General features: G+C 39.4%; 2 protein-coding genes across 2 annotated transcripts in view; one reads left to right on the top strand and one right to left on the bottom strand.

The window, feature by feature from the left end:
- The window catches only part of LOC111267278 (cyclin-dependent kinase 2), a 16,651-nt gene extending 11,141 nt beyond the window's left edge, over positions 1-5,510 (top strand). Inside the window, exons 3-5 of the mRNA XM_022845421.2 lie at positions 497-810; positions 2,558-2,755; positions 3,577-5,510. Coding sequence (XP_022701156.1) covers positions 497-810; positions 2,558-2,755; positions 3,577-3,902 — 838 coding nt within the window. The 3' untranslated portion in view covers positions 3,903-5,510. The remainder of the gene's footprint in view (positions 1-496; positions 811-2,557; positions 2,756-3,576) is intronic.
- Positions 5,511-7,040: 1,530 nt separating this feature from the next.
- Positions 7,041-12,491, bottom strand: LOC111267277 (calmodulin-lysine N-methyltransferase). The gene has a single exon (XM_022845420.2). The coding sequence runs from the start codon at positions 11,479-11,481 to the stop codon at positions 10,447-10,449; it is 1,035 nt and encodes a 344-aa protein (XP_022701155.1). The 5' UTR covers positions 11,482-12,491; the 3' UTR covers positions 7,041-10,446.

Here is a 12,491-nt window from a genome sequence, read left to right on the forward strand (position 1 = left end):
TCCCACTGAAAGCGTTCGTTCGTTATAAATTGCGATGAAAACGGGATTTGTTGCACGTTGTCTTTAGTTGTTGTCTTTTTGCTAGCCTACCGAACTTTAGGATACGTATACATTTGATTGACAAACCGATAAAAGGATTTCTTTCGGTTGATTCATAGAAGATAGATTATAAGTCAAGGAAAACATCAGATGTGTACAACTATAACATTAATATTAAAACTATAATTAGAGCATAATTCTGGGATAAGGTATAGGGTTTCAGTGCCTGAGGCATCGATAGAGACGGACAACTTAAATAAATTTAATTGAAATGCAGTTTGACGCAAGAGGTTCTTCATTATGAAACTAATTCATGCAATGTTTCGTAGTTCTGTGTGCTTCTGTATAAAGGTTCATCCAAAACAAAATAGGCTTAATCAACGAAGTAATGAAAGATCAATGTATTATTATTACTATCTGCGACCTTTGGTACATACGTTCGTTTCTTTTGCTTTAGGATTGACCCCGATACTGAAGGCGTTCCATCAACGACGATGCGCGAAATCGCTTCGTTAAAAATGCTGCAGCACGAGAATATTGTTCGGCTGTACGATATTATTCCATCAAGACACAGTATTTACCTAATTTTCGAATACATGGCTATGGATCTTAAGCATCTGCTCGACCAGCACGCAAAACTCAAAATCCCCATACCGGAAGCAACGGTGAAAAGTTTCATGTGGCAGCTCCTCCAAGGACTTGCCTATTGCCACAAGAACATGATACTCCACAGAGACCTCAAACCGCAAAATCTGTTGCTCGATAAAAAAGGTAATAATTGAACCAAATCACTCGATTATTTAAACTTTACCATGCTATACTAAACATAAAGCTATATTATTTTTTATTTATTTCAAATTTTTAATATTTGTTGTTATTATTATTCATTGACGTTAAGTTAAGCGTTAAGCTTACCAAACTAGCCTTTCCTAGCGTTAAATAAATGAGCGAAATGCAGAGTTGTAAGGTAGTTATAAAGGTAAAGTGTTTGCATGCTTCGCAATTTTAAGCTTGATAGTCGCTTGAATTAAATTTTTTGTAGTGAATTACGAACTCCCTACCTGTGGCATGGTAATCAACGTTTGTTGAAGTATATTTAAGGTCCCAATTGGTTTATCGTCCGCGCGAGACCTTTCCTTTTGGATCTGCTCCTTCGCCTTTCATTGGGTTGTTAAAAATGTATTGACCGTTCTTCTAGCTAGATGACTTTAAAGTCACACATCTTATGTAATATGAGTTGGCGTTCACATCGTTTGAAAGCTGAGATTTGACAGTGCTTTGTGTGCTAGTATCGTTGGAATGCCGTTATTCAGACCTGAGACAGAGCATCTTGAAGATGAATGAAATTCCTATAAAGGTTAGCTATATTCTACAATTTAGCTATATGCTACAATGCTATAGGTCTATAACAAATGGTGCTTTAGAAGAAGAAACGGCCTACAAACGGTTCTATCGTTTTTGTTCTGGAAATTTCGATGTGAAAAATGGTCGAATTAGGGAAAAAAATTGATGAAATTAGTGTAACGCTTGGGCAAAACTGGCACATGAGTAGCCATAATATCGCCGGTTCAACTGAAAGAAAGCTGGCTATAGAAAGTCCCGATGTCTGCCCGATGCCACATGAGTTGACGCAAACGAATTTGCTCAATCGTATTTCTATTCGCAAACCCTACAGAAAAACAACGAAACCGAGCCTCTTCTATCACAAATAATGAAAAACAATAATGTACAAATAAAAAAAAAGTGCTCTACAAAGTCCGAACTGATGCTGAAGAATGTTATAAGTTTGGTTGAAAAGAATTATGCCTGGCAAGTTTCTGCCGTTTGACCTGAACGATTGATTCGGACATCTACTATCGACAACTAGCAGTATATTACAACACCCGCCATGGTGAGAACAGACCCGGCGAAAATTGAGAGATTTAGAAGAAAGATTTTAATGCATTCGCTGTATAGCCCAGATCTTGCACCATCGGAATGTCATCAGATTTCCCTTAATGATATTCAGTGTAACTAGAGGGGTACAAAGACCTCCTGTAGCAATTTATCGCTTGCTAAAAAACTACAAGAATTCTAAAAGTGATGGGATTATGCTGTTACCAGAGAAATGACAGTCCTCAATCAAAATAACGCGCACTTATTGAAGTAATATTATTTTAAAATTTAAAAATTATCTACGTTTATTTTGGTTTAAAATGGCCAATCTTTTCTCATCAACCTAACATAAGTAAATCTATATTTCATCAAAACTTAATATTAGTTTTACCTCTTGTGGCGAGTTTCTAACTGGCGTCTAACGCCTACTATTATACACATTGAAATTAAGCTCAAACACGCAATATCGTCTGTCAGACTACATAAGACCAAGTTTCTCATTCAAAAAAGGTTCAAGGTATTATTGCTAGCTTAAATAGTAAAAAACGAACAAATTACTATTAGTAGTTATTACTAATTCATTATTATTATAGCATAGTTGAAAATAGCTAGTGCTTTATTCCCATATGATTTTCGCTTATAGGTCATATTAAGCTGGCAGACTTCGGGCTCGCTCGGCCATTCAGTTGTCCCGTGAAGATGTACACACATGAAGTAATTACCCTGTGGTATCGTCCACCTGAGATTTTATTAGGGACGAAAACATATGACTTGTCGGTTGATATTTGGAGCCTCGGATGCATCGTCGCCGAAATGAGCAACAACAAATGCCTTTTCCCTGGTAAGCGTAAGCGGATAGCTATACTCCTATTTGCTTAATGAATCAAAGCGTGAAATCGGTTTTTATATCTTGTCTGATAGGTGAAACCAGAGATTGTAAATAAAAAGTAACGACTAAATACGTATTGCAAGGGATTATCGGACTAAAGGTGCCGCGTTCGTTTGATCCTGTCGGATTCAATAATGTAGTATTTTCCGGTGGTTTCAGAAGCATGTTGGTTTTTGTAGATATCACGCTTCTCGATGTAAAAAAAACCTAGCATGCAATCTCGCTAAAGGAACTTAGCATCTTATTTACAGCAAAATACTTCTGATCTTTCCAAAATTGTGTAGGAGAATATTTTTGTTTGCAACGTTGTTGTGTAATTACTTTTATGATCCCCCTGTCAAAAATGGATGAATGCCGTTGAATTGAACTGCACGTTCAGTTATGACAAGTTTCCACGTTGCTAATCTCAATGTTTGCGAGACAGCAGCGACTATCTTGAAATGTTATTGATGTTGTCTACGAATGGTGAGTGAAAAGGTAACTCTGTACAGCGACGTCAAGAGCGCATTTTTGGTCTAATGCAGCCTCTATCGTGTTTTTTTTTAACTTTGAACAGAATTTATTAAAAGTTTTGCTAAGATCTCAGCTTTGACATCTTAACTGCTGTATAAATTTCAGCCCGTTCTTTAGTGAATAAATATATATATATATATATATATATATATATATATCAGTTATATATTTAGTGATATTTTAGGACTTAGATTAAGCGACACACGTATTAACTAATCAGGTACAGTAACCTAATGAATGTTGACCTTATTGTTCTACAGGTGATTCAGAAATTGATCAGCTGTTCAAGATCTTTCAAGAGCTGGGCACACCTAATGAGAAGATTTGGCCAGGCGTTACGGAATTGCAGGAGTACAAGTCGTCATTTCCTCGCTGGCCGCAAAAAGATATCGAAACCCGTCTACCTCGAATGGAGACGTGTGGAAAACGTCTGATCTCGTCAATGCTGCGTTTGAATCCGATGAAACGAATAACAGCGATGGAAGCACTTCGCGACAATTATTTTCTGAACGTCAAGATCGAACCGCTTTCCAACCTTCGCGTAAGCAAGGAGATTTCATCTAGTTCCGCCACTTTTCGCCGATGAAACAGGTTCGTCCTAAGCCGATCATCTCAGTTCAGCCGAGCTTAGACACCGAAGTGTCCAATTCAGCCTGTGGCTACCTCGCAGCTGCATTTTTTGTGCACGGCCAATATCATAATCACCCTGTCCCAAGCTTTCTTCTAGGCCAGCTGCTATACGTTTGTATGACAGAGGTGTAGCTTCAATTTTAGGTGACTTTTAGGCGCTCTTATACTTCTAGTGAGATCGAACGAAAGTGAGTGGAAAATAGACTAGGGATCGGTAAACACCAAAGCGGTAGCGGAAAATTCGAATGCAATAAGGTCGTGACTGATATTGCTGAAACTTGCTCTGTATCTGCAATGGTGGTGAAGATGTGGCATTCAACTGTTTCTTACCTTCCATTCGCATTCGTCATTTTCAGGCAGCAATAACAGAATCACTAGTGTAGATACTTGTCTCGTTTGAAGCTTTGGGCTCTGGTGCTGCCAAAAAAACGTCAGGAGCCCGACCCAAACAACAGGGATCGCAAAGATCTGGTCTGAACGATGTACATAATTTAAATGTTCCTCATGTGTAGACAGCAGCTGTTCTTTCCTTCTTTCTTCTGATTGCTACGTCTCCTGTATTCTTCTTGAGAACTGCTTTGGTTAGCTCGTTCTTTTTCCTATTCAATTTTCCGAACCGTTTCATTATATCATGTTTTGTTGTTCTCGGCGCCTCTATGACTGAAGCACTGGCATCAACAACAAGATGAGCTTTATTATCCGCCAGCTTGAGAGGCACTCAGTACTTGCTGCGGTATTCTTCGCACATCACGATGTAGATTTGCTTGAAGTAAAATGGGTTTTCATAGGTGACCTTACCTTAGTCAGTCATGTTGGGAGGAACTTATAAAGACGCTGAAGTTCTACAACAAGATGCTAGGGCTTTACGATAATTCATGTAAAGTATTATAGAAACAAAACTGTGCCACGTTTTACGTAGATAGAAATATGTACATAGTTTATATATTCATTAGATGGTATTTAAAATGTGATAAAAAAAAAAAGTAGCAGCCATCGACTAGCGAACCTAGGTAAAAAAAAAAAAAAAAAAGCTAATAGTCAGCATTACAGAGTGAGAAACGCGTGACAATAAAAATTCGAAAAAAGAAAACATTTTCAAGTAAAAATCAGCACACCATGGGGCTTCGTCTGTCAGTTCATTATTATTTTTACTATTTACCGTAACATTTATTTATTTTTTAATCATAAGCTCAATAAATACATACAGATATATTATATGAATGGTATCCTGGCTTCGATTCGAGACGATTTAGAGATCACCGTATAGCCGTGACAAATAAGGAGATGTTTTTTTTTAGCTGATCATATCATATCTATTTCTATATATCTATATCCTGTCCTATAGAACTCTGTATATTTCTGGTTCCCTTAACCTGACCCCTTACTAGACCAGATGAGAAAATCAATTATATCAGAAATGTCTGAACTGGCGTCCTCTTGCTCCGCCGTAGAAGTAATGATAGCATCGACGGAGTAGAATTCGCAGCCGTATCGGCGCACAGTAACAATTCTAACGAATGATGACAAAAATAAACGGAATCATTCTATGTATTTTTAATTTAAATATCGCCTCTGCGTAATTATTGTCTGGCAATCGTCGAACAGTATAAATGCCTCTTAGCATTGAAACAGTTGGGGAGTGGTAATGCTGATTCGTTAGGTCTGTTTATTGATTTTTGTGTAAAATAAAATCTAAATTTATTTCTTGCATATAATAATCTTAAACGGAATGAACTTATTGGCTATAAGTGACTAATAGCTCGCAGGGTTCGTAGTGTTACGAGATGTCAATTGATCCTTCTTGGAACAAACATCGGACACCCAATAATGCTTTATGTAGTGACTCACAGTAGCCTGTCAAAGGTAATACAGTGACAGATGAATGAATATTAGTTTATAATTTTACGACTGAAACACTAAAGGAAATCCGGATTCATTTCATTAACCGTTTCCAGTTAGAGCGCGTGCTTAAGTATATGTAAACACTTAATGATTCATTGGACAGCTACGACTAACATTTGATACAAAGCTCAAAGCGCTATTACGTTGAGTGTTAATTTCGTCTCAAACTAGAAACGAATGTTTCAGCGAACCGCTCTGTACATCGAAATCAACATAATGTGAATAGTTAAAGCACTGATTTTCTGTAGCGTATTCTTTTCTGTCTTGCCTATGTTTTCATATACACTATCACGATTGATTCCTATTCTGGGTCGATGATTGCACAGGCAACTGTCACATGTTGCAAAGGTCGCTTTCATGTCGATTCTCGAGATATCCACGCGTGATAGCCATCTTTGATATCTATAAGGTGACATTTGCTACGTTGTGTGTTAGATTCATCATACTCTAATACTCAGGTTTATCGACTACAAACGTTGTATCACGAGCTGCAGAGCAGTTGACTCGTTATTAAGTTGCTCCGTGGTAAGTGAGCTGTTTAATTAAACAGTTTAAGTTGCTTCCTTTCCCCACAGTTTTATTTCTATCCTAACTCCGTCCGATTGTGCTATTGTCCACGTTTTTAAGCTCAGGGAAATTTGTCTAATAAGCGGCTTTTTGAGATGCAAATTTAATGCATTAAAAGCATTCTGCCTACAAAATGGTCTGGTATATATTCATTGAGACAGGACAAGAATTCAATTTCCGGTGTGGGTTTGAGGACATTGAGACCTTGACCCTGAATAGGGCCTGATCGAGTTATAGGTATTCGTTTTTTGTACATATCCCTTAACCCTATTGCCCTAATTCGGGCAGTAAGAGCTTGCTTTAATTGTGCTAATAGAATATGAGTACAAGTAGAAATGTTCAAAGTGATATTGGATATATGTTATATGACGGTTATTTATTGATGCAATCATACTAAATATTTACGAGATACAATGTTTATATTGTATATAAACGTTATTGAGCTTTTTGCAAGGAAGCAGAATTACGTGCATAGTATAGTTAAATAAAATAGAATTTTTCAGCGTTGGTTCGACAGGAAAAGCTTCCTGTTGAGGTTATTATGAAAATCAAATTATCCAAAGTTCCCGTGAACGCACAATCGGTCAAGAGTATATTTTTATAACATCATTAACCATCACGGGTCTATTGAATTATCAGTAGATTTATTAATAACAGTTTCATTGACAGCGTAAGGTACACTCGTCGCAGGTACATTTGCGTAGTTACAATAACAGTCTTAAGAATAATAATATTAATAATTATCGAATTATATTAATTATTATCAACATTCTATTCTTAGCATTAGTATCATTATTATTAGTATCTTTCCCATCGTTTGCCAAGAGATAGCTTGTGGATCACCGGCGAATTCTGTTTTTTCTCTATTCCCGTTACTCTTTTCCATTATAAATAGTCACTTGGGTGGACCATGTCATTTATACATACGCACTTTAAAAAAACCGTCATTGACCACACCCTGCGCGACTACTCGCTCCACGGCATTTGTTTTTTATGTGTGTATCCAGTGCCGTACGTTCATCAACGATTTCCTCGAGCCCGTGTCATAGTTGTTACCATGACGCAAATTTTACAGGATAAGTTCTACTTCAATCGTTGCACAGGAAAAATGTGGCCGGTAGCTCATCTCCCCTTATTCCATAATTTTCGTCACATGCTTCGATGCACGATGGGTTCGGTACGTAGGGAAAAATGTTCATGTGACAGGCACACAAAGAAACACACGCGGGTCACATTCTTTTATTACTTGAGAACTCAAACTCTTGAGTGGTTAAAATGAAAGAGAATGGAGCGAGTGAAAGATTTAGGAAAAATCCAATGGAACAACTTTTGAATATGAAAGCTGCAGGCGACAAAAGGTTTCGTTACGATAGCAGGGGTTCTGCTGTGAGAACAAAGCTCACCGTGCGTATTCGAATGAATAAGGTATTCACGAAGGCCAGTTTTAAAATATCTAACAAAATTATCCATATGCTTCCAGCAAGCGACCGGATTGCGATGATAGCCTGATTAATCAGAGTATAATCTGTTTAAAAAATGCGCCAGATAGATTTGATGGATCACCGTTCGAAAGGCTTTACCATTTAAGGCGCAGGGCATGGATAGTCTTTGTTTACTGAATAAAAAGGAACCTTGATTTATTTAAAGACTAAGCAGAATAAATACGCCAAAACGGAAGGTAGCATCTTCTTAAAATTTTCATGTACTTATCCAACCATATATACGTATATAGTCAAATTACTTCACTCATCGCTCCGTAGGTGTCCATAAAAACAAAGTTACTTATTTGACATCTAATGGTGAAAAATGTCATTTCGCATCATCTTTTCTCGTGGCTGATAGAGACACAATCACTACTAACGGACAAATATGTAATTGCGATAATAAAAAAAATTACAAAGTGGCACAACTTGAGTAGGTTAATTCTCAAACTGTTCAACTCAGTTAAGGATGACGGATAGTTCCCCTGCTCGATCTAATAATGTCCTATTTGCTTTCATTCGTTTGTATGAGCTGTACCGATCATTTTAACCCCACCGCATGTCCTGAAAGTATCTCGATGTTCTATGGAGTTATTGTTGCTTTTACAGGGTCCTAGTCTTTTCTCTCTATCTTCCATAGTGTATTCCCGTTTATATTCCACAGTGTAATAGTGATTAAATAAATTGTCATATTTTTCTTCTCCTAACCATTTATAGTATTTACTAATTATAATTGTGATTATTAGCACTATAATTATTATTGTTTTCATCATAATAGGTTTAATAACCAGAAAGTGGTTATGATCGTAGTCAATGCGGGTAACATTTAGAAACCATATGCAAGCAATTTTTTTTTGTTTGCAAATCAATCGGACCTATCTTCGCATCGTATCATCTTGACTTTATGGATCATTCGGCTAACCAATCACATAGTTTGAAACTTCTACGTTCGATTGACTTACGGAACTTTTCCCATTTCCTTCACACGATTTAAGCCGCAAGAATGGGCCATATCACAACAGCTGTGTTCCCAGTGTCTTCTCATTAATCCACTTAGCTTTAATATCTCGTTTACCTCACAAACCTCAGATCATCGGCGAACGATATATAGCTCTTGAACACTTACCCACTCACACATTGAAATCGATCAATCCAACTACGAAACAATCAACGTCCAGCCTGGATCGGATCTTGATATCGTCAAGATCATCAACCATTTTTTCTATTTCTCATCTTCTGCCATTTTATAGAAGACCACTTTTTTTTATCGCTGTTCAAATGTACCGCTACATTGCTTAGCATGCCAACCATTCACCCTCAGGGCACTTTAAAGAAGAAGAAAAAGTATATTACGTGTATAAGGAACATGGCTAGAACCGTTTTCTCGTCAGCGTCATCACTATCGTCATCGTAATTTAGACTGTTTTGGCCTGTCATAAATACGTGCATAAGTAAATGTTACGAATCTTATATCGGGTACTGCCTAAATACTAGATCTATGATTATATTCTTACTTTTCCGGACAACATGCGCTATTTATGGGGCGGAATATGCTCAAAAGCTACAAACTATAAAGGTTTCCGCAGTGACGAAATCGGGCTGCGTTAGGAGTAACGCCGAAATCGCGACGTTAGCTAACGCCTAAAGTAATAACCGTTTTAAAATTGCCGCTCATTTCGTTCATCTACAGTTACCAGCTGAAAGTTTGGCAGTTATTCATTACAATATTCAACGAAATTTTTATGTAATATCGGTGGAGACTGAGCTTAGGCACAATGTCCGAGTCATCAACGATCAGTAACGCTAATTTGTATCATCTGTGAGGACGGGAATCGCTCAAGTGGAGCTTCGCTAAAATAGCGTTTGTCTCTTGATCAACTCTTTTAAGTAGAAAAATGCCTTATTCTGAAAGAGACGATATCTATTCTATCGTAATATACTACAACAGCTAACGACGAGTCCAAAAGAGGGTTGTCAATTTATACGGGTTGTATGGAGTGCTTTTTCGAGCAAGTACGATAAAAAAACATTTTGAAGAACATTCAATTAGCTAATTTATCATGAGGCCAGAAGGTGCATCAATAAAAGCAGCAGATACATCACTCGAGCTGGTGCTTTGCTACCGTTGGGCAGGTGCAATCGACTTTTTCTTCCAATACTTTTGTTCTAATTGATATTTCCCGAAAAAAAAAAACCTTTTAAACAATGTATCTCGTATTAGATATAGAATTAGGCCTATATCAAAGACGTTGTTTTAGTTGTTCAACTGTAGATGGGGTTACCAATAGTTGAGTGGAATAAGCAGATAATCCTGATCACGATGAGGTCGAATGCTTCTGAGGATAGGTAAATTTAACCTTTCTAAACATTCTCTGACGGTCAAAATAACTTGTCTCACTGTAGTTAACACAATGTAACAACGTGAAAATCTAAGTTCGGTTTACTCATGTTGTTTTTCGTTTATGACATCGGCTTTATAACTTCCTGTTTCTATCAGATAGGTCGCCTTCACTTTGACGCCTTTGCTGATTGACCAATAACAGACCGTTGTCAGTTTTGTGTCTTTCGCAGAATAAGCATCTGGGGATAGTGCAGGTTGGCGTCGTACAGATGCGCCTTTTCCTTGAGGTACCGAGAATGCAATTCCCAAACACACGTATCATAAACCATTAACAGGTCGGCTTCAAAACCGCGTTCGGTTGCGAGACGTACAAAATCCTGAAAAGTGTCTCCGCGAGCCGGCGCCAAGACTACGGCAATACCATCCGCCTTGAGCAGATTCCAGATCGTATGGACCAACGGCTTTCGACCATCGTGAAAGTACAGACAGTCAGCAATCAATATGACATCGAAACGGGCCTGTAAATCGTTCATATCATTTTCTGCATCCCAACGAAGCCGGCGCGTATGCACGATGCACCCACCAAACGCGCCTCTGTTAGCCTCAAGCATAAGTTGTGCGTTGGCTACGCAACGCTGATTGCCATCGGTAAGGAGCACTTCGGAGGCTCTTGCAGTGGCCGCGACCGTGAAGCCGGCCAGACACGTCATACCCCCGCCAAGCTCAAGGACGTTTTTGCCATAGAAAAGCTCCTTGTTTTTCATCGCATAATAGGCCATCACCTCTTCGGAAGGCCAAAGACACACATTTCCTGTATTGTTGTAGCCGCGCAGTTCATTGATTGACACTTGCGATGGAAGGAACCGTACGCGAAGCGAGAACTGCGGCTCTTTGAGGCATTTAGCTACGAACCAGGCTGCGTCCAGCTCATTTTCGTCGGGACCCGAATGTGTGTTGTGGTGAGATTGCCAATGATGTTGTTGTTGCTGTTGACCATGACCACCAAAATCTAAACTGGTCCCCTGATTACCGGCATCTTCACTCACACGACTAAGCTGTAGGAGACCAAAATGATGAAAGCGTCGCACTGAGCCCATAAAGAGACCGGCTTCTGAGACACGTCCTTCGTGTAGCGCTTTGGCCAGCATCCGCCACCGCATCTTGGCTACCGAGACAGACATAACCATTTTGTTGGTTTTCTTTTCATTGCTTTTTACCGACTTTTTACGAATATCAGCGGCCATGCTAATTTTTCTTCGTGGGTGGATAATCGATGGTGCGACTAATGCTAGCTGCAAAGTCGATCCGTGACGTTACCTGCTGCTCTCGTAATGGTAGAAGCACTGGGAGGAAACTAGGTGGACTTTAATCGACCCACCGCCCGGGCCACTGCTGGCGTCAGTAACACCGGTAACGCTCGCAATACGCTGCACGCAAATAGAAATAATACTTCGATTTTCCAGGCCGGGCAACCTCCTACTGAAAAGTCGTTATCTCTGGACTTTACACAGAATGCACGATAAGGAGCTGCACGTGAAAACAACAGCGCCAGTAAACGTCCAGTTTGACGACTGACACCAGGTCGACCAGGCTACGACACTTGCAACAACGACTCACCTGGAGCACAGAACCTGACGGTTACCTACTGTACCTAGTCACTAGTACTCGAAGCGCTCACCGCAGGATAGATAAACACAGGCCCTTTTTACACCGCCGCTTATGAAGCCACGCAATGTTGCTTTACTGGCGACCAAATATAGTCGACTGTAAGCCGTGACAGCAAGCCTGCACGAAGCACCATTGACTTTAGTGCGTACCTATTTTTTTCCGAGTTCGATCGCTTGTGATTGTATACTTGCATTGTTTTTGCTGGCAAGTTGCTAGTCGTGATGACTTTTAGATTCACCGTTTACTTAAAAAAGTGACCCAGCCAGCGCGTCCGCCCGCCCGTGTTGATAATCGAGTACGCCGTCTTTCCGGGCTTATTGTTGCATTGTTATTTGCTTCCTGTCGCTGCTGGCTTTTCGCCGGTTCTAAACGAGGGGCCTTCCTGGCTAGTCTGGACAGACACACTTTGGTTGGTTACCTCTTGCTACCTTTAACTGGGATTATCCTGATCCCGGACCAGCCGGTGTGTTTGGCTAGTTTAGCCAACAAATCTGTCTGCGCAGTTTCGTGTCTGTTTCCGCCGAACCCGCCATCACTGTTACCGATACGTAACTGAAGTTTGCTGTCCAGCTACACGCCCGCTATA

Source organism: Varroa jacobsoni, unplaced genomic scaffold (genome assembly GCF_002532875.2).
Source record: "Varroa jacobsoni isolate VJ856 unplaced genomic scaffold, vjacob_1.0 scaffold_1166, whole genome shotgun sequence".
Lineage (NCBI taxonomy): Eukaryota > Metazoa > Arthropoda > Arachnida > Mesostigmata > Varroidae > Varroa > Varroa jacobsoni.